The sequence below is a fragment of the Macaca nemestrina genome, chromosome 1, assembly GCF_043159975.1.
Source record: "Macaca nemestrina isolate mMacNem1 chromosome 1, mMacNem.hap1, whole genome shotgun sequence".
NCBI classification, from domain to species: Eukaryota; Metazoa; Chordata; class Mammalia; order Primates; family Cercopithecidae; genus Macaca; species Macaca nemestrina.
The window spans coordinates 119,232,096-119,258,397 of record NC_092125.1 but is presented as its reverse complement, the minus strand read 5'-3'; the positions used below and the strand labels follow the sequence as shown (position 1 = coordinate 119,258,397).

Here is a 26,302-nt window from a genome sequence, read left to right as displayed (position 1 = left end):
AAATTTTTACACAAAATATAAACATGTATTCTCATCTACTAAATTACTACAAAAGAGCAAGAAATCAAGTTCTCCCCTTCCAACTCCCACAGGAAGAGAATTCAGTTTTTAGCAATATGTTCAACTCATTTTAGCCACATAATTGTGCAACAAAAATTCTGGGTGCTATTGATCACATTTTTTTCTGCTCTTCTTTTGGAAGCTGCTTCTATATGTTAAGAGTAAATTCTGAAGTTAGGTGTGGTGACTTGCACCTGTAATCCCAGCACTTTGGAAGGCCAAGGTGGGAGGATTGCTTGAGGCCAGATTTTTGAGACTAGTCTGGGCAACATAGCAAGACCCCATTTCTAAAAAAATTTGCCGGGCATGGTGGCATGTCCCTGTGGTCCCAGCTGCTTGGGAAGCTGAGGTGGGAGGATCGGTTGAGCCCAGGACATCAAGGCTGCAATGAGCAATGTTCACACCACTGCACTCCAGCATGAGCAACATAGTGAGATTCTGTTTCAAAAAATATTTTTGAAAAACAGTATATTGTGGGCCTTTGATATACATTTCTAGGAATGAGGCGTGCCTTCTTTAGAAGTACTCCTGCTGGTACAGATCCTGTACCAGATCTTGACTGCCTCCATTGCTGCCTGTTTCATGGAATATTATATGTTTGATGTTGCTATTTTCAACTTATTACAGCATTAAAACACTCCTGGGATGTATTTATTTGAGGAGTAGCGGGAAGAAGAAAGAGAAGGAAGTAGGCCAGGCATAGTGGCTGACGCCTGCAACCTCAGCATGTTGGAGACCAAGGCAGGGGGATCACGAAGTCAAGAGATCGAGACCATCCTGGCCAACATGGTGAAAACCCATCTCTACTAAAAATACAAAAATTAGCTGGGCGTGGTGGTGCACGCCTGTACTCCCAGCTACTCGGGAGGCTGAGGCAGGAGAATTGCTTGAACCCGGGAGGCAGAGGTTGCAGTGAGCCAAGATCGCACCACTGCACTCCAGCCTGGAGACAGAGCAAGACTCCATCTCAAAAAAAGAAGAAAGAGAAGAAGCAGAGAAGAGGGAAGATGAGAAGAAACCAAATATTCTATAGAAACAAAGTGAAACCTAAAGTTCTATGCAAACTTTAAAAAATAACTCACCTAGTACAGCAGACTCTTGGTTCAATAGTGGGGAAATATTGGTTGGAGAATTCAGTGATAAAGAATCATGTGAATTGTAATAAGAGGAGAGGGATGTAGAGGATGTTGGCAACAAAGAAGAAGGAAAAACAGTTCCATCTTGCTTCTCAGGTAAATCAAGAGACATCTTAGAACCGGTACCACTTGGAGGCCATGATGAAAAATAAGGATCTTCCACTAAAGGTATGTAAGAACATACATCAAGAGCACCAGAGTCATGGTGCTTCACATTAGAGGCATTACATATTTGGTGTTTAGAGTCATACGGCAGTGAATAATTCAGTTCTGCTGAAGAAACATGCATTACTTTTTGAGACTGCATCTCTACAAAAGAAGAATCATGTGGTTCAGATTCCAAATAAGAAAAGTTTTCCTTGCTGTCCACCTCCTTGGTTTCTCTCTGCTGTATCAATTCAAAAGGAGTTGATTTGGTCCGTGTTATTGGCACCTTTGAATCAAAATATCTTCCTGCTGCATTTACAGGTTTAGAATTAGAACATGCCTCAAACAAAAGAGAGCCCAAATCCAAACTTTGATGCTTCTGAAGAGGTTCCCCAACTGTTGGAAATGCCTTTGTCTGCCGTTTCATGGTTGTATCAGCATTTTTGTCAAAACCGTAATTTAGCTCCAGAAAGTCAAAAGAAGTGCTTGATTTAGCAGGGTGCAAAACTAGATCTTCCTTTGCACTTATTTCAGAAGTCCTAAAGTCAAAGGAAGAAGATTCTGTGTTTTCCATTTTTGTCCTTTGTTGGTTCATCATTTTTGCTGCTTTTATGGTACTAAAACAAAAAGCGTAATAATGACACCATACCCCAAATAGGCCTCTTCCTAGCATCACAATGATGTATAAGCATGAGATTCATCTCCCAGACACATTTAGTCAACGTTTAGATATATAAAATTGTACTCACCTTTTTGGTAAGTTAGGAGAATAAGAGTCTGCTTGGAGAGTGTGATTTTGCTCAGGAATACAATACTTTGCTTGACTCTTTAAAAGAAATAAGTCAAAGGCTGGTTTTCAGTGAAGCAATGTCAATAAGATATTTTAATATTTAGAAGGCTGAAAAGTAATTTTTCAGGAAATGCAAAGATTTAAAATAATTCATGAAAGGGTTAGATTAGCTTCCAAAATATTGAACTCAGCAAGAACTCGTTCATATACTGAGATGGCCAGAATAAAGGATTAATAGTGTCATAGAAACTAGAAAGGATTTGTGTATATCATCTTTGCAAATGTGGGAGTTTTAAAAATGTTCTTTGGTGAGTAACTTTAGTCTCAAAAACACTCTGCCTTTAGAAATTTCAGCATCTCAGCCCTTTATAGGTACTCTGGACCTATTTCATCTTGTTCTACTCTTTTCCTCCTCACTATGCTCTAGATATACTGTGTTCTTGCCATTACTTTAGCATGCCAAACTTACTTCCAAGTCAAGGCTTTTACACTTACTATTCCTCCTGATGAATATATTTTTGCTCCAAATTTTGCATGGCTGTCTCCTTCTAAATAATTAGATCTCTGCTTAACTGTCATCTGCATAAGGAAACCTTCCCTGACCACCCAACCTAAAATCACACTTCTGCGCCTGTCCAGCCATGCTCAATCTTCTTTTTTAAGAGACAGGGCCTTGCTATATTGCCCAGTCTGGCCTCAAACTCCTGGGCTCAAGGAGTCATCCTACCTCAGCCTCCCAGGTAGCTGGGACCATGCAGGTGTGTATCACAGTGCCTGGCTTCAATCTTTTTTTTTTTAATTAAGTTAGAGTCTTGTTCTGTTGTCCAGTCTGGAGTGCAGTGGCACAAACATGGCTCACTGCAGTCTCGACCTCCTGGGTTCAAGTGCTCCTCTCACCTCAGCCTCGCAATCCTTATTTTTTATAGCAATTATTATGAAATGTGTTATTGTGGTTCATAGAATCTTAAAATACCATTGATTATAAAATATATCTTCATTTCAGAGATGTTAAAATCCATTTTGAACATCTCAATTGATGCAGAAAAAGCATTTGACAAAATTCATGTTAAAATCACTTAAAATAGGAATGTAAGGAAATTTTCTCAACATGATAGAGGCCATATATGAAAACCTATAACTAACATATATTCAGTGGTGAAAGACTTAAAGCTTTTCCCCTAATATCAAAAACAAGACAAGAATGCCAACTTTTACCACTTTTATTCAACTTGGTACTAAAGTTCTAGCCAAAGTAATTTTTTAAAGTAATTTTGTTCTTAGGCAAGAAAAAAAAGCATTCAAATTGGAAAAAAAAAAAAAAGGCTGCACACGGTGGTTCATGCCTGTAATCCCACCACTTTGGGAGGCCGAGGCGGGTGGATCCCTTGAAGTCAGGAGTTCGAAATCAGCCTGGCCAACATGGTGAAAGCCTGTCTCTACTAAAAATATAAAAATTAGCTGGGCATGGTGGTGCACACCTGTAATCCCAGCTATTTGGGAGGCTGAAACAGGAGACTTGCTTGAGCCCAGGAGGCGGAGGTTGAAGTGAGCCGAGATCACGCCACTGCATTCCAGTCTGGGCGACAGAGTGAGACTCTGTTTCCAAAACAGAAAGGAAAAAAAAAAAGTAAAATTATCTCTATTCTCAGATGACATGATTTTATATATGGGATTCCACAAAAAATCTGCTAGAGCTAATAAACAACTTCAACAAAGTTGCAGGATGTAAAATGAACACACAAAACGAGTTGCATTTCTATACATTAGCAATGAACAATCTGAAAAGAACATTAAGGAAACAGTTATATTTATAATGGCACCAAAAAGAATAAAATACTTAGGAATAGATTTAACCAAGGAGGCAAAAGACTTGTATACTGAAAACTACAAAGCTTTGCTGAAAGAAATTAAACAAGATATAAATAAAAAGACATTCTCTGTTCAAGGAGTGGAAAATGTATTATTGTTAAGATAACATTACTACTAAAACTGATCTACAGGTGCAATGCAATTCTTATCAAAAGCCCAATGGCATTTTTACATAATTTGTTTAAAAACCAGAATAAAATTCATGGAATTTCAAAGGACACTGAATAGTCAAAACAATCTTTAAAAAGAAGAGCAAAGTTGAATGACACACTACCTGATTTCAAAAACTGCTACAAAGCGACAGTAATCAAAACGGTGTGGTACTGACATAGTATAGACCAAAGACCAATGAAATAGAAGAGCTTAGAAAAACACAATTACATATGGTAGGCAATTGATTTTTGACAAAAGTGCCAAGAAAATTTAGTGGAGAAAGGAGAGTGTTTTCAACAAATGATTCTGGGAAAAGCTAAATACACACATGCAAAAGAATGAAGTTGAGGCTGGGTGCAGTGGCTCACACCTGTAATCCCAGCACTTTGGGAGGCCGAGGTGGTGGATCACCTAAGGTCAGGAGCTCGAGACCAGCCTGACAAAAATGGAGGAAACCTCATCTCTACTAAAAATACAAAATTAGCCAGGCATGGTGGTGCATGCCTGTAATCCCAGCTACTCAGGAGGCTGAGGCAGGAGAATCACTTGAACCCAGAAGGTGGAGGTTGCAGTGAGCCAAGATTGTGCCATTGCACTGCAGCCTGGGCAGCAAGAGTGAAACTCCATCTCAAAAAAAAAAAAAAAAGAATGAAGTTGGACCCTTATGGCACATACAGAAATTAACTCAAAAATGGATCAAATACCTAAACATAAGAGGTAAAATGTAAAACTGTTACAAGAAAATGGGCAAGCTTCATGACATTAAATTTGGCAATTATTTCTTGGATAGGACACCAAAGGCACAAACAACAAAAGAATAATAGGAAAATTGGACTTCATTGAGATTTAAGAATTTTACACACCAAAGGACACAATCAGCAGAGCAAAAAGGCAACCCTTTGACTGAATGGAAGGCGATATTTGCAAATCACATATCTGATAAGGGATCAATATCCAGAATATGTAGAGAACTCCTGAAACTCAACAACATGTAAACAACTCAATTTTTTTTTTTTTTTTTTTTTTTTTTTTTTTTTTTTTTTTTGCGGGGCCGGGGACAGAGTCTTGCTCTGTCACCTGGGCTGGAGTGCAGTGGTGCGATCTCGGCTCACTGCAACCTCTGCCTCCTGGGTTCCAGCAATTCTCCTGCCTCAGCCTCCCAAGTAGCTGGGATTACAGGTACACACCACCATACCCAGCTAATTTTTGTCTTTGTAGGAGAGACGAGGTTTCACCATGTTGGCCAGGCTGGTCTCGAACTCCTGACCCCAAGTGATCTGCCCACCTCGGCCTCCCAAAGTGCTGGGAGTATAGGCGTGAGCCACCGCATACAGCCTCAATTTTTAAAATGAGCAAAATCTGGGCACCATGGCTCATACTTGTAGTCCCAACTACTGGGGAGTTTGAGGTGGGAGGATTCCTTGAGGCCAGGAGTTTGAGACTAGCCTAGGCAACATAATGAGACCTTGTCTCTTAAAAAAAAAAAGTTAAAAAAAAATTAGCTTTGTGTGGTAGTGCATACCTATAGTTTCTGCTACTCAGGAGCTGAGGTGGGAGGATCACTTAAGGCCCAGGAGTTTGAGGCTTCAGTGAGCCAGGATGGTGCCACTAGACTCCAGCCTGAATGTCAGAGCAAGACCCTGACTAAAAAAAAAGTGGGGGTGGGTAGGGGAAGGCAAAGGACTTGAAAAGATATTTTTCCGAAGAGGATATACAAATGGCCAATAAGACCACAGAAAGGTGTTTAATCATTAGGAAAATACAAATCAAAATCACAATGAGATACCACTTCACACCTAATTAGGATGGCTGCCATCAAAAAAACAAAATAGGCCAGGCGTGGTGGCTCACGCCTGTAATCCCAGCACTTTGGGAGGCTGAGGTCGGCGGATCACGAGGTTAAGAGATTGAGACCATCCTGGCCAACATGGTGAAACCCCATCTGTACTAAAATACAAAAATTAGCTGGGCGTGGTGGCATGTGCCTGTAATCCCAGCTACTCAGGAGGCTGAGGCAGGATAATCGCTTGAACCCAGGAGGCGGAGGTTGCATTGAGCTGAGATTTCGCCACTGCACTCCAGCCTGGCAACAGAGCGAGACTCCGTCTCAAAAAAAAAAAGAGAAACTGGAACCCTTGTGTACTGTTGGTGGGAATGTAAAATGGCACAGCTGCTATGGAAAACAGTATGGCTGTTCTACAAGAAAACTAAACATAGAATTACCACATGTAATTCTACTTCTGGGTTATACCAAAGTAATTAAAAGCAGGGATACAAAGATATATTTGTATACTGGTGGTTATCACAGCATCACAGCAGCCAAAAGGTGGAAGGAACTCAAGTATCCATTGATGGATGAATGGATAAACAAAATGTGTGCGTGTGTGTGTGTGGTGTGTGTGTGTATAAACATATACAATGGAATATTATTCAGCCTTAATGAGTAAGAAAATTCTGACACATGTTATAACATGGAAGAAGCTTGAAGACATTAGGCTAAGTGAAATAAGCCAGACACAAAAGGACAAATACTATATGATTCCACCCATATCAGGTACCTAGAGTAGTCCAATTCATAGAGACAGAAAGTAGAATGATGGTTGCCAGGGGCCAGTGGGAGGGGAGAATAGGGCGTTATTGTTTAATGGACACAGAGTGTCTGTTTAGAATAACGAAAGTTCCAGAAATAGTGATGGTCACTCAACATTGTGAATATACTTAATGCCACTGTATTGTACACTTAAAAATGGCTAAAATAGCAGATTAAAATGATATATTGTACCACAATAAAAATATTAATTGGAAAGTATCTCTTCCTTTTCTATTTCCTGGTATAGACTGTATAAAATTGGTGTTAATTCTTCCTTAATCATTTGATAGAATTCTCTAGTGAAACTATGTGGGCCTGAGATTTCTTTTTTGGGAGTTTTAAAATTACAAATTCAGTTTTTCTAATCACTAAGGGGCTATTCAGATTATCTATGTCATGCCGAATAAATTGTGGTGGATTGTGTTTGAGAAAATAATCCATTCTGGGCTGGATGTGGTGACTCACGCCTGTAATCCTAGCACTTTGGGGGGTCAAGGCAGGAAAATCCCTTGAGCCCAGGAGTTCAAGACCAGCCTGGACAACATAGCTCCTGTTTCATTCCTGATATTGATAATTTTTATTTTCTCCTTTTTTATCTGTGTCAGTTTTTAAAAAGGTTTCTCAATTTCATTGATCTTGTTAAAGAACCAATATTTTTTTATCTTTTAAAAAAACCAGGCCGGGCGCGGTGGCTCAAGCCTGTAATCCCAGCACTTTGGGAGGCCGAGACGGGCGGATCACGAGGTCAGGAGATCGAGACCATCCTGGCTAACACGGTGAAACCCCGTCTCTGCTAAAAAATACAAAAAACTAGCCGGGCGCAGTGGCGGGCGCCTGTAGTCCCAACTACTCGGGAGGCTGAGGCAGGAGAATGGCGTGAACCCGGGAGGCGGAGCTTGCAGTGAGCTGAGATCCGGCCACTGCACTCCAGCCTGGGCGGCAGAGCCAGACTCTGTCTCAAAAAAAAAAAAAAAAAAAAAAAAAACCAGGCTGGGCACCTTGGCTCACGCCTGTAATCCCAGCACTTTGGGAGGCCGAGGCAAGCAGATCATCTGAGGTCAGGAGTTCAAGACCAGCCTGGCCAACATGGCAAAACCCTGTCGCTACAAAAATACAAAACTTAGCTGGGCATGGTGGCACATACCTGTAGTACCAGCTACTTGGGAGGCTAAGGCAGGAGAATCGCTTGAACCTGGGAGGCGGAAGTTGCAGTGAGCCAAGATCATGCCACTGCACTTCAGCCTGGGTGATAGAGTTAAACTCTGTCTCAAAAAAACAAAAACAAACAAAGAAAAAACCAATTCTGATTTTTCTCTATTACTGTTTCCAATTTCATTGATTTCTGCTCTTTATTTCTTTTTCTATATTCTTGGAGTGAGAGCTTAGATTACTGAGACCTATACTGTTTTCTAATGGATGCACTTAGTGCTGTAAAGGTCCCTCTCAGTACTGCTATAGCTTCTGTCTCATAAATTGTGATATGTTGTATTTTCATTTTTGTTTAATTCACTGTGTTTCTTTATTTCCTTTGAGACTTTCTCTTTGACTCAATAGATTAGAAAAGTGTGGTTTGATTTCCAAGTATTTGGATACTTTTCCATTACCTGTTACTGATTTTTTATTTTTTTAATTAATTAATTAATTTTTGAGACAGGGTCTCGCTTTGTCACTCAGGCTGGAGTGCAGTGGCACAATCACAGTTCACTGCAGCCTTGACCTCCCAGGCTCAAGCAATCCTCCCACCTCAGCTCCCTGAGTAGCTGGGACTACAGGCACATGCTATCACACCTGGCTGAGTTTTTAATATTTGTAGAGACGGGGGTCCCCCGTGTTACCCAGGATCATTTTCAACTCCTGGCCTCAAGGAATCCTCCCACCTTGGCCTCTCAAAGTGCTAGGATTACAGGCAAGAGCCACCATACCCGGTCTTTGTTACTGATTTCTAATTTGATTCTATTGTGGTCAGAAAATATATTCCGTATAATTTCAATTTTTTTTTTTTTTTTTTTTTTTTTTTGAGACAGAGTCTCGCTTTGTTGGCAAGGCTGGAGTGAAGTGATCCTGTCTCAGCTAGCGGCATCCTCCGCCTCCCAGGTTCAAGCGATTCTCCTTCCTCAGCCTCGTAAGTAACTGGGATTACAGGCACCCATCACCACACCTGGCTAATTTTTGTATATTTAATAGAGACGGGGTTTGGCCAGGCTGGCCAGGCTGGTCTCAAATTCCTGACCTCATGTGATCCACCCACCTTGGCCTCCCAAAGTGCCGGGATTACAGGTGTGAGCTGCCATTCCCAGCCTAATTTCTTTTTTTTTTTTTTTATTTTATTTATTTATTTTTTTTGAGACGGAGTCTCGCTCTGTCGCCCAGGCTGGAGTGCAGTGGCGCAATCTCGGCTCACTGCAAGCTCCGCCTCCCGGGTTCATGCCATTCTCCGGCCTCAGCCTCCCGAGTAGCTGGGACTACAATTTTTAAAAAATTTTCAGATTTGTTTTATAGCTCAGGATATACTCTATCTTGATATATATTTTCCATAAGCACTTTAAAAGAATGCGTATTCTGGCCGGGCGCGGTGGCTCAAGCCTGTAATCCCAGCACTTTGGGAGGCCGAGATGGGCGGATCACGAGGTCAGGAGATCGAGACCATCCTGGCTAACACGGTGAAACCCCGTCTCTACTAAAAATACAAAAAACTAGCCGGGCGAGGTGGCGGGCGCCTGTAGTCCCAGCTACTCGGGAGGCTGAGGCCGGAGAATGGTGTGAACCCGGGAGGCGGAGCTTGCAGTGAGCTGAGATCGGGCCACTGCACTCCAACCTAGGCGGCAGAGCGAGACTCCGCCTCAAAAAAAAAAAAAAAAAAAAAAAAAAAAGAATGCGTATTCTTATTAGAGTGTTCTGTGAGTATCAACTAGATTTTGTCAGTTAGTGGTGTTGAGTTCACCTATATCCTTGCTGGTTTTCTGTCTAGTTCTATCAAAATTGTTGAAAGAAGAATATTGAACTATCTGGCTATGACTGTGAAACATCTGTTTCTCTCCTTTAAGTTCTATGAGTTTTTCTTCACATATTTTGCAACTTCATTGTTTGGTCTATATACATTTAGGACTATTATGTCTTACTGGCAGATTGATCCTTTTATCATTATCTCTCCCTATCCCTGATAATTGTCTTTACTCTGAAGTCTACTTTATCTGATATTAACAGTCACTCCTGCTTTCCTTTGACTCATGTTTACATGATACATCTTTTTTCCATTCCTTTGTTTTTAGCCCTCTTATATATTTGAAGTGAGTTTCTCATAGACAACATATAGTTGAATTGTTTTTTTAATTCTCTGTGCCAATCTGGCAATTCACTCTACCACCAGTAAATATTGGTGTATTTAGGCTTATATGTTTAATGTAATTATTAATATGGTCAAGTTTCATTCTGCTATTTTATTTTTTGTTTTATTTTTATTCTGTTTCTCATTGCTATTTTCTTTTTCCTGACGTTTTCTCTTTCTTGCATTTTTTAGAATTCCATTTTGATTTACCTACAGTGTGTTTTATTATATCGTGTTGTATAGCCTTTTTTTAGTCATGGCTCTAGATATAGATTTAGATATATGGTATCACACTCTACTGGTATTGTCATTTTACCAGGTCAAGTGTGGAAGCCTTATCTTCCTTTATGTTTCTTACCATCCTCCTGTTACAAGCATTTAAAATATTTTCTTTAATACATTTAGAACAACATCAGTCAGTGTTATATTTTAGCTTCAATTGTAAAACATAATTTATAAAACTCAAGAGGAGAAGGAAAGTTTATTATATTTACCCATGTTTGCTTATTATATTCTTCCTTCTTTCATCATTTCCTTTCTGTTTAGAAAGCTTCCTTTGCCATTTTTTTAGGGTAGGTCTACTGGTAACAGGTTATCTTAGTTTTTCTTCATCTGAGAATGTCTTGATTTCCACTTCATCCCTGAAGGATGTTTTCGCTGGATTGACAGTTATTTTCTTTCAGCACTTGGGAAATATTGTGCCAATTCCTTCTGACCTCTATGATTCCTAATGCAAAATATGCTGTCATTCTAATTGTTTTCCTCCTACAGTTAAGGTGTCATCTTTTTCTGGCTGATTTCTAAAACTTTTTTGTTGTTTTTCGTTTTCAGAAATTTAATTATCATGTATCTTCCAGTACTTTTTCAGCCCTGCCCTTTCTCTTTTCTTTCTGGGATTTTGATGACACAATGCTAGATTTTCTTTCTTTCTTTTTTTTTTTTTTTCTCGTCTCTTAGTTCCCTGTTTATTTTTTTCAGTCTATTTTATCACTGTTGTTCAGACTGGGCAATTTCTATTCTGCTTTTCAATTCATTAATACTTTTTTCTGTACCCTCTATTCTGCTGTTGAACCCATCTATTTTGCTTCAGTTACTGTATTTTTAAGTTCTAAAATTTCCATTTGCTTCTCTTTATATCTCGTTTTTTGCTGAGATTCTTTTTTTTTTTTTTTTTTTGATGAGACTTTGTATTTTTTAATTTGGTTTAAGCATGTTTTTACTTTTTTTCTTTTTTTATATTTTCATTCTTTTTGTTGTTTTTGTTGTTATTGTTTTAAGCATGCTTTTAATTGCTCACTGAAGCATTTTTTTTTTTTATCTTGGCTGCTTTAAAATCCTTGTCAGGGCCGGGCGCGGTGGCTCAAGCCTGTAATCCCAGCACTTTGGGAGGCCGAGACGGGCGGATCACGAGGTCAGGAGATCGAAACCATCCTGGCTAACACGGTGAAACCCCGTCTCTATTAAGAAATACAAAAAAAAAAAAAAAAAAAACTAGCCGGGCGAGGTGGCGGGCGCCTGTAGTCCCAGCTACTCGGGAGGCTGAGGCAGGAGAATGGCGTGAACCCGGGAGGCGGAGCTTGCAGTGAGCTGAGATCCGGCCACTGCACTCCAGCCTGGGCGACAGAGCGAGACTCCGTCTCAAAAAATAAAAAAAATAAAAAAAATAAAATAAAATCCTCGTCAGATAATTCTGACATCTGTATCATCTCAGTGTTGTCACCTATTGTCCTTTTTTAAATTCGGTTTGAGATCTTCCTGGTTTTTGGTATAATAAGTGATTTTCAACTGAAATCTGGGTATTTTCACATTATTATGAAACTCTGAATCCTAGTTAAGCCTTCTCTTTTTGCTGGGGCTTTTTTTGTTTTTTTACAGAGTCTTGCTCTGTCACTTAGGCTGGAGTGCAGTGGTGCGATCTCAGATCACTGCAACCTCCATCTCCTGGGTTCAAACAATTCTCATGCCTCAGCCTCCTGAGTAGCTGGGATTACAGGTGCACACCATCATGCCCAGCTAACATTTGTATTTTTAGTAGAGATAGGGTTTCACCATGCTGGCCAGGCTGGTCTCGAACTCCTGGCCTCAAGTGATCTGCCCGCCTCGGCCTCCCAAAGTGCTGGGATTACAGGCATGCATCACCACACCTGGCCCTTGCTGGGGCTTTTTGATACTCTCTAGCAGGGGAAATGGTAGGGGGTGCTTCCTCATTGCTGCTGGGTGGATCCTACCTCCACCAGGTTCCTCACTTAGCCTCTGTTGACACTCCAGGGCATGCACTGTTGGGAAGGCTCCTCACTTGTTCTCCACTGACACTGTAGTGGGAGTGGCCTCATTACCACCAGATGACTGTGAAAGTCCTGACTCTCCACTAGGCCTCTTCTGACACTACTTCAATGGGAAGGCATTGTGGGGTCATGTTAATACCAGGTAGAAGCCTAGGTTCCTCACATTGTCTCCACTGACACTGTGATAGTGGTGAACTCATTACCACTAATGATGGTGAAAGTATTTAGTTTCCACTGGGCCTCTTCTGATGCTACATATGGTCTCCACTGACACTGCAGGATAGGGAGCCTCATTACAGGCCAGTGGGGATGAAAGTTCCAGCTCTCTATTTGCCCTTCTCTAACACCACCCAAGAAGGCGTATTGGACACCTTATTATAACCTTGTAAGGGTGGAAGTATAGGCTCCCCACTCAGCCTTTGTTGGCATGGATGAGATTGGGTCAGCTTTTGCTTCAGTGTTGGCTACAGTAGAATGATTATTGTCTAATAATGTTCTGTCTTGATAGGCTGCCCATTTACTGGTTATTTGGCTAGAGATAGCAGGCTTTTATTGGGGCATCTTTTTTCTCTGCACTGTTAGCATTTCTCAGTTGTTGGCATCTTAAGCACCAAGTTTAAATTATATGAGGCAAAGAAAACCGAGGGAGCTCACCACCATTTTGTTCCTCAAGTCCGGAGGGCCCTGACTAGTCTGCCTTTTTCTCTCCATCCCTCAGAGTTTTCTAGTGTTTGTTTTATGTATAATATCCAGGATTTCTAGTTGCACTTAGTGGAAGGAATAGGAAAAGTATCTCTACTAGATCTTTCTAGAAGCAGAAGTCCTCCATGGCTATCTTTAACCAGTTCCCCCTGTGAGGGGTTGAACTGTGTTCCTGTATCCCCATTTACTGGCTAAGGACCCACTCCAAACAACCCAGCTATCCAGAGCCATGGCACTGCTACTGGGCTACATTTGAGTACTGACATTTCCTAGAACCTAAATAAAATAAGCACAGTTACTCCAGCAACACATTAAGACAATATTCTTTGTTCAAGTAGACTTTATTCTAAGGGTGTAAGGATGGTTGATAATCATATAATTATATGACTGCATTAATAGGTCAAAGGAGGGAAAATCCATCTAATCACTCCATAATGCAAAAATAGGCAATTGATAAGAATTCAACATGTTGGCCACGTGCAATGGCTCGTGCCTATAATCCCAGCACTTTGGGAGGCCGAGGTGGGCGGATAATCTGAGGTAAGGATTTCAAGGCCAGCCTGACCAACATGGAGAAACCCCATCTCTACTAAAAATACAAAATAAGTCAAGCGTGGTGGCACATGCCTATAGTCCCAGCTACTAGGGAGCCTGAGACAGGAGAATCACTTGAACCCTGGAGGTGGAGGTTGCAGTGAGCTGAGATCGCGCCATTGCACTCCAGCCCAGGCAACAAGAGCAAAACTCCGTCTCGAAAAAAAAAAAATAATAATAATAATAATTCAACATGCTTTCTGAAGAAATTCTTCAGAAAATGAAAATCAATTAATTATTCCTTTAAACAATTTAAAAATTCATATGTCCAATCAAAATTCAAAATTATGCTTAGTGAGACACGAGAATAATTCCTATCAAAATTAGAATTGTTTATTTCACCTCTATTATTTGACATTGTTCTGGGATTACTAGCCAATGAAATGTGCATGAATATAAAATAAGTAACAATTCCTAGCAACTATATTCTTATTCCATGTCCCTTCACCATATCATTTCTCCTTGCAGTTGATATTAACTATAAGATTGCTTAATTAGTTCCCTAGCCCCATCAGTTATTCTGGCTTTCTTCCCACCCACCTGTCTTGCTGAGGTCTCAAGTATGCTTCATCATTCAAATGATGAGAATTATGATCAGGGCCATGTCTGAAACACTTTGTATTCCTAATGCTGAGAAAATAGTAGAGCCTCAGTGAGTATTTTCAGATTAATAATTTAAAATGCGATATTAAAAATTGAAATGTATATGTCACATATCACTTGAACCCAGGAGGCAGAGGTTGCAGTGAGCCAAGATCGCGCCACTGCACTCCATCCTGGGCGACAGAATGAGATTCTGTCTCCAAAAAAAAAAAAGAAATGTATATGTCACATGAAGGCAAGGCAGCAGTAATTTTGTCTTGTTAAGGTTTGTTCAGAATCTAACACTTTGTGGTTATACAGTATTTAACATCAATTTTTGTGATGAGATCAAAATAGCATATCCTAGAACTCTCAATATTTTTTAATTGGCATTTGGCCAAATCATAATAGTTTTTATATCTTAGGCCTCCAGCTGAAAATCCTTTGGATATTCTAAAAAATTCTCAAAACTTCAATGATTCAAGAAAGCAATCAACAGAGTGAAGAGACAACCCGTGCAATGGAAGAAAATTCTGCAAACTATACATCTGATAAGTATCCAACAGCATTGGATACTAACATAGCATAAGGACTCAACCCAACAACAAGAAAACAAATAACCTGATTTTAAAATGGACAAAAGACCTGAAAAGATTTCTCAAAAGAAAACATACAGATGGCCAATAGGCATATGAAAAGATGTTCAACATCACTAATCATCAGGGAAATGCAAATTGAAACCACAGTGACCTGTCATCTGTCACTTGTTAGGATGGCTATTATCAAAAAGACAAGAGATAACAAAAGTTAGAATATGAAGAAAAGAGAACACTTGTACCCTGTTGATGGGAACATAAATTAGTACAGAAATTATGAAAAACAGGATGGAGATTCCTCAAACAATTAAAAATAGAACTACCATATGATCCAGCAATTCAACTTCTCAGTATATATCTGAAGGAAATGAAGTCACTGTGTCAGAGAGATATCTGCACTCCCATGTTTATTGCAGCGTTACTCACAATAGTCAAGACACAGAATCAACCTTGGTGTCCATCAGTAGATGAATGAATAAAGAAAATGTGTATACATACACAATGGAGTACCATACAGCCTTTAAAAAAGAAGGAAATCCTGTTATTTGTGACAACACGGATGAACCTGAAAGACATGCTAACTGAAATAAGCCAGGCACAGAAAGACAAATACCACATTATCACTTATATGTGGAACCTTTTTTTTTTTAAGTGAAACTCATAGAAGCAGAGTATAGAATAATGGTTACCAGGAGGCTGGGTGGAGAGTTGGGGGAGAGATGGGGTTAGGGAGATGTCAGTCAAAGTATACAAAATGTCAGTTAGACAGTAGGAATAAGTTCAAGCTGTACAATGTTGTATAACATGGTGACTATAGTTAATAACAATGTATTGTATACTTCAAAATAGCTGATAGTAAATTTTAAACATGGGAGCAGAATATATGCTTGCCCTTTTACTCCTATTGTTTCTAAATTTAGCTGAAAACTAACCGTATGCAGTAGGTTAATCAGAGATGAATTTTTTTAATAATTTTTTTTGAGACAGGGTCTCACTCTGTTGCCCAGGCAGGAGTGCAGTTGTGGGATGTTGGCTCACTGCAGTCTTGTCCTCCTGGGCTTATGCAATCCTCCCAGCTCAGTCTCCTGAGTAGCTGGGACCACAGGCACATGCCTGTGCCTGGCTACTATTTTTCTTTTGAGACAGAGTTTCACTCTTGTTTCCTAGGCTGGAGTGCAATGGTACAATATCGGCTCACTGCAACCTCCGCCTCCTGGGTTCAAGCGAGTCTTCTGCCTCAGCCTCCTGAATAGCTGGGATTACAGGCACCTGCCACCATGTCCAGCTAATTTTTGTATTTTTAGTAGAGACTGGGTTTTGCCATAGTGACCAGGCTGGTCTTGAACGCCTGACCTCAGGTGATCTGCCCACCTCGGCCTCCCAAAGTGCTGGGATTACAGGCATGAACCACCACGCCCGGCCATTTTGAAAAATTTTTTTGTAGAGAAAATTGTTATGTTGCCGAGGCTGGTCTCAAACTCCTAGGCTCGAACCAATCCTCCCACCTTGGCCTTCCAAAGTGCTGGGATTACAGGCATGAACCACCTCGCCCAGCCAAGAGATTATTTTTAAATTTTTATTTCTCTTTGAGACAGGGTCTCACTTTGTTGCCCAAGCTGGAGTGTGGTGGTGCCATTTCAGCTCACTGCGACCTCCACCTCCCAGGTTCAAGCAATCCTCCTGCCTCAGCCTCTGGAGTAGCTGGGACTACAGGTATGCCCCACCACTCCTGGCTAAATTTTTTTTTTTTTTTTTTTGAGATGGGGTTCACCATGTTGGCCAGGATGGTCTTGAACTCCTGACCTCAGGTGATCTGCCTGCCTCAACCTCCCAAAATGCTGGGATTACAGGCGCGAGCCACCGGACCTAGTGAGATTAATTTTTTAAGTTAAGTTACCTCAAATTAATTTGCTCTTTTCCACAGGAAATTTTTAGTGCAGCCCTATGCACATCTGATGCTCTCAATTTAGTTGTGACAATGGATAAATCCTGCAACAAATCTGACATCCCTTGACCAAAAGCAAGTACGAAAATTTTTTTGACATCATATCTAGTTTAAATTTTACCTCTGTTCCAGAATGTTTATCTCTGATAACATCCATCTGTCTCTTAAATAGTTCTAATACAGCATTGTAGACCAGTTCATATTGTTCCTGAAGAGCATCACAACCCAGAACAAATGAAAACAAAAAGAAAAAAAATGGTGAACTGCAGGACCAGATTTTAGGAATTTGAACACCAATCAAATCCTAATATAGCAGACCCAAAAGGACAATCAGCATGTTATTAAACTTACTAACAATGCCTTATGCTTGCATAGTTCACTTCAGATTTCAAAGCACTTTTATGCTGCTGAAAATAGCTATTTGATACACCTGTAACTAATGTACAAGAATCTTATGACTTGTTTCTTTTATGTTCTAACCCTACTTTCTTATCTTTCTCTCCATCATTCCTCTAATTCTGTTTCCTTTGTTCATATTAAAAAAAAATGTATTTCATTCTAGATGGATTTTTTGTAAGCAACCTTCATCTTTTCTGGAAAAAGAGATAGTAGTTGGTGTATAGATAGGTAACTTCAATGTATACGCTTTAATTCGGTCCTCTCAATTGCTCTATAAAGTAGATAGGCTATTATACCTATTTACAAACAGTTTATCCCAGGTCACAGAAGGAATTTCCAGGACTTGACTCAGAAACTTAATTTCCACACTCTTAGTTCAGTGCATTTAGATAAAGTTGCTAAAATTTTGTCCTAGTAAAGATACCAAAGAAAAGTAAACCACTAAATAAGGTTTGGAAATTTGTGGTTACAAAAGTATTTCACCATAGAGAAATAAGACCTCTACTATTACAAGGTTTACGAGTTATTACTATTCTGTTTTAGCCTGTACTTGCTCAAGCACTTAATTTTGAACCTACTTTTTATCTGAATGGGCCTATTCAGAGTTTTCCCTGACGCTTTACACATTTCTATACAAATAAGGAACAATATTTTTTCAAAGATAATTTTAGCAAGAAACAATGCAGAGTCTGTATCATCCAACATAGTCATTAGTATGCTCTTTTTTTTTTTTTTTTTCTTTTTTTTTTTTGGAGACATGGTCTCACCATGTTGCCCAGGTTGGAGTGCAGTGATGCAATTTCGGCTTATCGCAGCCTTGACCTCCCAGGCTCAAGTGATGCTCCCACCTCAGTCTCCCAAGTAAGTTGGGACTGCAGGCACCTGCCACTACACCCTGCTAATTTTTGTATTTTTTGTAGAGACAAGGTCTCACTATGTTGCGCAGGCTGGTTTTGAACTCCTGAGCTCAAGCGATCCACCTGCCTCAGCCTCCCAAAGTGCGGGGGTTATAGGCATGAGCCACCACATCTGGCTAATTTTTTTAAGAAAGAAAAATCAGGGCCGGGCAAGGTGGCTCACGCCTGTAATCCCAGCACTTTGGGAGGCTGAGGCAGGTGGATCACGAAGTCAGGAGTTCAAGACCAGCCTGGCCAGCGTGGTGAAACTCCATCTCCACTACAAACACAAAAAATTAGCTAAGCATGGTGGCACGTGCCCGTAGTCCCACCTACTCAGGAGGCTGAGGCAGGAGAATTGCTTGAAACTGGCAGAGCGGAGGTTGCACTGAGCCGAGATCGTGCCATTGCACTCCAGCCTGAGTGACAGAGTGAAAGTCCATCTCAAAAAAAAAAAAAAAAAAGAAAAGAAAAGAAAGAAAAATCAGACAGGAAGCTCTCATCTGGTTACAGTGCCATTTCCTGGTTAGAGTAGTGTCAGAAAAAAACAGCTACAACTGTTAAATTCAATTAGTTGTTTGATAATGCCAAAATGTGAAGGCTTTTTCAGCTGTCTTTCAACTCTTAAAAGTAGACCTGAAATGGAATTTGTTTTTGAAATGGAGTATAGTTTTATTAAATTAGTATTGCAATTTATGTAACTAGATTCCATACTTCTGGAATCTTTATGCATTTACATGGATCAGCCTTCTTTCAAGTCTGACAGCATTAAACCACCAATGCTTTCATTTCATATAAGCTTTCTCCCTCACAGGTTGAATATAGAAAACACCTACACTCAGCACATGAAAAGTTATTTTTTTCCACCAGCTATTAGTGGAAAACCTGTGGAGGCCAGTTTTATATTATAATAGCTCTTTATTTTTTCCCTTTAATTAACAACTTCTAGACTAAAATATCTGAATTGCCATTGTCAGTGGTTTTATCTCTAAAACTATTTGCATCTTCATTTCTAAGTGTCTTAAACACTTTAAGGTCTTGCTATTTAAGTCGTTAAAAGTAGTTCTAACAGATTACACAAAAGTGCCTGTTAATAAATATCAATATACATTTGATGAATGAATGGGTCAATTCTAAATTCTATATTAAAAATGAATACCGCTTAGAAAACTAAAACTGTTGGGTAAAACTATTGGTGTAGAAATGTGAGTGAAATTAATATTGTAGACAGTGAGAGATTTGAGCTAGGAGGAGAAGGGAAGAGCATTCCTAAATGGAATGAACAAGTGTGGGCATTCTGGCGTAGGTTAAAAGATTGTGATACATAAATATAGTGTGATTATAATATATACATATATATATATACACACACATATTTTTTTTTTTTTTTTTGAGACAGAGTCTCACTCTGTTGCCCAGGCTGGAGTGCAGTGGTGTGATCTCGCCCACTGCAACCTCTACCTCGCAGGTTCAAGCAATTCTCCTGCCTCAGCCTCCTGAGTAGCTGGGATTGCAGGTGGCTGCCATCATGTCCAGCTAATTTTTGTATTTTCAGTAGAGACGAGGTTTCAGCATATTGGTCAGGCTGGTCTCGAACTCCTGACCTCAGGTGATCCACCCACATCAGCCTCCCAAAGTGCTGGGATTACAGGTGTGAGCCACCGTGCCTGGCCCAATTATGTGTTTTTAAAAAAGTATGCATGCAATAAGAATCAGGAGAAACTATAGAAAAATAGTAATAGTGGCTATCTCTAGGTAATAGGAATATATTTTTTATTTTTATTTTTCAGTGTTTCCTAAAATGAGCACATAGACTGAATTCTCCATATTCTGTTACCACATCCTGAGGTAGAGATTATAAATCCCTGATTTTCTATGCTTTCAGAGATGAATTTTATCACTACAAAATTTCAAGTTAACATGACCTAGCTATTTCAAGTTCACAAGCCAAACAGTTTGTTGAATAGTTTTACAACATCCTTTGTAAGGAAGTAAGTAATATTACATTGGTGTCTTAATATTTTCTGAACAGACAGTAAAATAAGGAATGAAAGGAATTTGACCCAGGACAAGGGATACAGGAAAAATATTGGGATATTCAGAGTTACAGAAAATGGCAATGGACTCCAGAGCATGTAATAGTAAATTGGTGTTATATGTGAGCAGTCAGCTGTTTTTGGATGCCTCACCATTAAACATAGAGATGGAGCAAGACTCAGACACACTTTCTGATCCATTCACTACAGTTCATACCTGAGTTTGAACTAATGAAGGCCTCTGTGTCCGCATTTCCTGGATCAAACTGAAAACACTGAAGTTCTCAGGAATTATCTATCGAATTAAAGGGGAAAATATCTTATTCCTTTCAATACTTTGTTAATAAATTATTGCTACTTTTTCATAGTCTTGTACTTCCATGGCATCTGCTCTTCTAACATGGGGTAATATCAGAAAAAATGATGCATTTTTAAAACAAATGAGGTTCCTTATCACTTGCAACATGATTTAAAGCCTGGTATTTTCCCTAGAAAAGACTAAAGAAACTCTTCAGAATGATTTCACACGGTGTAACCAAATGTCTAAAACTATAGATATAACGAGGGACAAGATTCAGTAGATGCACAAGTATGAGAGTTGTATAAAATAAAAGAGGTTGGTAGATAGGTCTAAAGGCCATATTTTAAACTTCCTATTAGACATTAAAAAATGATTTATAGATTGGAACGCAAAGTATGATTGCAGTAAGTTGAGTCCATCTATTAAAGCAGTTTGGATAAAGGAAGGGTAACTATATAATTTAGGACAGTGGTCCTCAAACTTTATCATGCATCACAATCACCTGGACAGCTTGCTGGGCCCCCATCTCTAGAGATACGGTTCAATTCAATGGGGCCCAGTAATTTGCCTTCACCTTAGGTTAGGTGCACCTAACCCCCTTGGGCTTCAACCCCTACATTATTGGAATCTCCAAAGATGGGAAAACAAACATTAAAGGATATATAAATTACAGACTTTCTGGGAGTCTGAAAAAGTAGAAATAGAAATCTTTGACCTATTTTCAATATTTCACAAGAACTAACAGAAATTATATGTCTACTAAAACAGCTGCACAAGCTAAGTGAAATACCTGGTTTCCTTGGGTTTTGTTTTTTGTTTTTGTTTTTGAGACGGAGTTTTGCTCTTGTTGCCCAGGCCAAGTGCAATGGCACAATCTCGGCTCACTGCAGCCTCCCTCTCCCAGGTTCAAGCGATTCTCCTGCCTCAGCCTCCCGAGTAGCTGGGATAACAGGCATGCACCACCACACCCGGCTAATTTTGTATTTTTAGTAGAGATGGGGTTTCTCCATGTTGATCAGGCTGGTCTTGAAGTCCCGACCTCAGGTGATCCACCCACCTCAGCCTCCCAAAGTGCTGAGATTACAGGCATGAGCCACCGCACCCGGCCAAGTTTTCTTGGTTTTGATTAGAATTGTCAACTCAGAATGGTTGAACAGTAGAACAGTGATATCCAGTAAAAATATAATGTGAATCACATATGTAATTTTAAATTTCCTTTCCTTTTTTTTTTTTTTTTTTGAGAAGGAGTTTCACTTTTGTTGCCCAAGCTGGAGTACAATTGGTCCGATCTTGGCTCACTGCAACCTCCACCTCCCAGGTTCAAGTGATTCTCCTGTCTCAGCCTCTGGAGTAGCTGGTATTACAGGCATGTGCCACCACACCTGGCTAATTTTGTATTTTTAGTAGAGACAGCATTTCACCATATTGGTCAGGCTGGTCTCGAACTCCTGAAGGTGATCAGCCTGCCTTGGCCTCCCAAAGTGCTGGGATTACAGGCGTGAGCCACCACACCCGGCCGAAAATTTCTTTCTTTTCTTTCTTTTTTTTTTTTTTTTTTTGTGAGATGGAGTCTCACTCTGTTGCCCAGGCTGGAGTGCAGTGGCACAATCTCGGCTCACTGCAAACTCTGCCTCCCAGGTTCACACCATTCTCCTGCCTCAGCCTCCCGAGTAGCTGGGACTACAGGCGCCCGCCACCACGCCCGGCTAGTTTTTTGTATTTTTAGTAGAGACGAGGTTTCACCGTGTTAGCCAGGATAGTCTCGATCTCCTGACCTCGTGATCCACCCGCCTCAGCCTCCCAAAGTGCTGGGATTACAGGCGTGAGCCACCACGCCCGGCCTCTTTTTTTTTTTTTTTTTTTTTTTTTTTTTGAGATAGAGTCTCTATCACCCAGGCTGGAGTACAGTGGCTCAGTCTCTGCTTACTGCAACCTCCACCTCCCGGGTTCAAGCGATTCTCCTGCCTCAGCCTCCTGAGTAGCTGGGATTACGGGCATGCACCACTATGCCTGGCTAATTTTTTTGCTTTTCTTTTTTTTTTTGAGATGGAGTCTCGCTCTGTCACCTAGGCCGGAGTGCAGTGGCGCGAACTTGGCTCACTGCAAGCTCCGCCTCCCCGGTTCAAGCCATTCTCCCACCTCAGCCTCCTGAGTAGCTGGAACTACAGGCGCCCGCCACCACGCCTAGCTAATTTTTTTGTATTTTTAGTAGAGACAGGGTTTCACCATGTTTGCCAGGATGGTCTCGAACTTCTGACCTCGTGATCCGCCTGCCTCGGCCTCCCAAAGTGCTGGGATTACAGGCGTGAGCCACCACACCCAGCCTAAATTTTCAAACAGACACATTCAAAAATGAAAATAGGTGAAATTAATTTTAATAACATAGCCCAATATATATTACATTTCTAACAAGTTCTCAGGTGATGCTGATGCTTCTTGTCTGTGGACCACCCTTTAAGACCCACCTACCTGGGAACTAATTTAATCATCTGACAGAGTGGGTCTACAAGTACATTTTCTAGAAAAAATGAACCATGAAGATAGATATTTTGAAAAACCAAACAATTACTAATATGAAAGCAGTAGAGTAAGAAAATGGGAAGTGCCTGCTGAGAGAAACTCACCCCATCTTTTAGCAACATCCATGTATAGTCAATAGCACAAATAACACCAGTCCTTCCACAGCCAGCACTGAAATGAAAGATCACAGTAGCATGTATGCATGTATACCTAGAGAGAATGGACCATTGACAGTAGCTGGAAAATTTCACCAACAGATTTGAGGAAGAAGATGCCTGGGGACAATTAAACTTCCCAAACCCCACCATTTCCCAGAGCACATTTGTCATGCCACAGGTCCTAGGCAACATCTCAGGGCAAGAGTCTCTAGAGTTGTACTACTCACAAGTAACTTATCAGAAAAACATGAATTTAATGCTTAGGTTGAATTTATTGTCGTTTGTTTCTGCTATTAACCTTTCCCCCTTTCAATTACAAAGTCCTGGCCAGACGCTGACATTTGGTTCATTCTAGGTAGAAGGTTTATACATAGCATCATACCTGCAGTGAATGCATATAGGAACACTGTCATCCTCTTGGTAACAACGTACATCCCAGATGAGCTCAAGGATAGGGTCTATAGATGAAGGTACATCATGGTCTGGCCAATTCTTGTAATGAAACTGGTAGATAGTTCGAGTGTCCTATAAAAAATAGCCAGATGGGAGGGGAAGAGAGGCAAGGGCAGAAAAACTACCTATTAGGTACGATGCTCACTACCTGGGGTGATGCGATTATTCCGTGGCACACAGTATTCCCATGTAACAAACCTGCACATTTACGCCCTTATGTATTATATTCATAAAATTAAAGTTGAGGCTGGGTGTGGTGGTTTACGCCTGTAATCCTAGCACTTTGGGAGGCCAAGGCAGGCAGATTACTTGAGGTCAGAAGTTCAAGACCATCCTGACCAACATGGGGAAACCCTGTCTCTACTAAAAATACAAAAATTAGCCAGGCATGGTGGCGCACACCTGTAGTCCCAGCTACTGGGGAGGCTGCAGCACAAGAGTTGCTTGGACCCAGGAGGCTCAGGTTGCAGTAAGCCGAGATTGCACCACTGCACACTCCACACTCCAGCCTGGGTGACAGAGCACAACTCTGTCCCCTCCTCCCCCCCAAAAAAAAAGTTGAAATTATTTTAAAAATAGCCAGGATAATAAGACAACTGAAGGCTGGAACTCCACCTCATTATACCAAGACATCAGTCTGGCATACTAAGTTTTATCTATATCCTTTTAGAAATTTATTCCGGTTTCTTCTCTATAAATCTCAGGTGACCAGATGCTTTCTGAAAACAATTAAAAGTGATTTCAGGTCACTTTTGACCCCATCTGCCCCATTCACAAGAGGCAATAGCTGGATATGAAAATAGTTGGGAAACCAGTGTTTCCCAACCGGTATGCCTCAAATGTGCCACAATCATGCTGATATATTAAATCTCTTTGCCTTAGAGAAGTTGGGCAGGGCCTAGGGCAGCCTAAGCTCTCAAACTGGTCCCCAGTCTCTATGTACTGTTCAGCTTCTGTTTACCCTACAAATATTATCATTTTATATGTGTGTCATGGTAGAGAATAGATTGAAGACATATTATACCAACGGTTTCTTCTTTTTTTCTTCTTCTTTGAGACAAGGTCTTGCTCTGTCACCCAGGCTGCAGTGCAGTGGCACCATCTCGGTTCACTGCAACCTCCGCCTCCAGGGCTCACATGATTTCTCCTGCCTAAGCCTCCTGACTAGCTGGAACCACAGGCATGCACCATCACACCCAGCTAATTTTTTTGTGTTTTTAGTAGAGACGGGTTTTTGCCATGTTGGCCAGGCTCAAAATTCTCTTGAATATGAAGACTCATTCACGACATCAAAGACCCTACCACTCCCCATTGTCTTATGCCCAGCCTTAGCTACACACATCTATATTTACTTGCCTGATCTCTATAGGCTTTTGATAAACTCAAAAGCCTTAGAGTTTTTATACTTACACTATTGAACTTAACTTTTAGAGTCCTGATTATATAATCAGATTTCCTTTTTTCAGCTTCCTAAAAAGAAAAAGAAGACCAAAATATTAGTGATTGCAAAGACAAGCTCACTATAAGGTAGACCCTGAAGGCTTTACTCAGACATGAGAACAGACATTATACTTACACAGGATATAGAGAAAGGGCCAAATTCCAGCTGCATCTCTCCTGGCTCAGCCCAGTAGCGCTCACACTTTTTCTGTTGCACAAAGCAGAATGCAGTGATTTCCCTCCATGTATTCTAGTCTCTTCGGGGGAATAAAACCCACTCCCTCATCTGGAAGCAAATTTAGCTCTGTCCTTCACCTTAGGTTAGGTGCGTCTAACCCCCTTGGGCTTCAACCCCTACATTATTAAAATCTCCAAAGATGGGAAAACAAACATTAAAGGATATATAAATTACAGACTTCCTGGGAGTCTGAAAAAGTAGAAATAGAAGTCTTTGACCTATTTTCAGTATTTCACAGGAACTAACAGAAATTATATGTCTACTAAAACAGCTGCACAAGCTAAGTGAAATACCTAGTTTCCTTGGTTTTGATTAGAATTGTCAACTCAGAATGGCAACAGTAGAACAGTGATATCCAGTAAAAATATAATGTGAGCCACAAATGTAATTTTAAATTTTCAAATAGACACATTAAAAAATGAAAAGAGGTGAAATTAATTTTAATAACATATCTTAGCCCTGCATATCAAAACATTTTGACATGTAACCAATATAAAATAATTATCAGATATTTGGCATTTTTTACTAAGTCTTCAAATTCCAGTGTGTATTTTATATTTATAGCTAATCTCAATTAGGATGCCAAATTTTGGAAGTATTTTATTTCCATTTAGATTTAATAAAACTTACATCTGAAAAATTTTCACATACTCAAACAGCTTTCTGATAGCTGAATTGCATGTCAGTTTTTAAGTTTAAATCAATTAAAATAATTGAGTTCCCCAGTCACATTAGCCATATTTTAAATGCTCAATAGCTGTATGTGTCTGGTGGATGCAATATGGGACAGCACAGGATTAAAAGCTCTGGCTGGCAGTTAAAGATATCTGATTAATAGAAATGGGCAAGTGATTTGTTAATCTTAAAAGCATATTTTGTTTTTAACTTTAAAACATAGAGTCTACGGAGAAAACAAATAGGATTCTTATGAGAAAAAAAAAATCCCCTGAGAATCACGTGGCATTGCAAAATTGAAAACTAGAAAGATGACATAAGTTTTATCTAGGCACACTTAGGTAAGTTCTGCTGCCAATTTCACCTTCCTTTTTCTTCTTTCCTTTGTTTGTAGGTCAGCAGGTACTAGTAA

The 26,302-nt window shown here is 40.2% G+C and overlaps 1 protein-coding gene and 1 long non-coding RNA gene across 17 annotated transcripts in view; one reads left to right on the top strand and one right to left on the bottom strand.

Moving 5' to 3' along the window:
• The window catches only part of LOC105479165 (uncharacterized), an 85,534-nt gene that overhangs the window by 25,549 nt on the left and 33,683 nt on the right, over positions 1 to 26,302 (top strand). For 3 of the 8 annotated variants that reach the window (XR_985730.3, XR_011619974.1, XR_003017482.2), the window contains 2 exons: positions 16,754 to 16,853; positions 16,947 to 18,553. This is a non-coding gene — a long non-coding RNA (uncharacterized lncRNA). Of the gene's footprint in view, positions 1 to 1,292; positions 1,365 to 16,753; positions 16,854 to 16,946; positions 18,554 to 19,859; positions 20,061 to 20,101; positions 20,323 to 26,113; positions 26,232 to 26,302 lie in introns of those variants that run through there. The other 5 variants (XR_011620028.1, XR_011620022.1, XR_011619991.1 and 2 more) reach the window with 3 other exon arrangements.
• The window catches only part of LOC105479166 (protein tyrosine phosphatase non-receptor type 22), a 67,087-nt gene that overhangs the window by 24,280 nt on the left and 16,505 nt on the right, over positions 1 to 26,302 (bottom strand). For 7 of the 9 annotated variants that reach the window (XM_011737020.3, XM_011737018.3, XM_071090941.1 and 4 more), the window contains exons 6-13: positions 25,114 to 25,185; positions 24,948 to 25,007; positions 23,467 to 23,609; positions 23,031 to 23,097; positions 20,323 to 20,400; positions 16,896 to 16,982; positions 2,093 to 2,169; positions 1,143 to 1,960 (exon numbers count right to left, since the gene is read on the bottom strand). In XM_011737020.3, the coding sequence (XP_011735322.2) occupies positions 1,143 to 1,960; positions 2,093 to 2,169; positions 16,896 to 16,982; positions 20,323 to 20,400; positions 23,031 to 23,097; positions 23,467 to 23,609; positions 24,948 to 25,007; positions 25,114 to 25,185 (1,402 nt within the window). The remainder of the gene's footprint in view (positions 1 to 1,142; positions 1,961 to 2,092; positions 2,170 to 16,895; positions 16,983 to 20,322; positions 20,401 to 23,030; positions 23,098 to 23,466; positions 23,610 to 24,947; positions 25,008 to 25,113; positions 25,186 to 26,302) is intronic. The other 2 variants (XM_011737016.3, XM_011737017.3) reach the window with 2 other exon arrangements.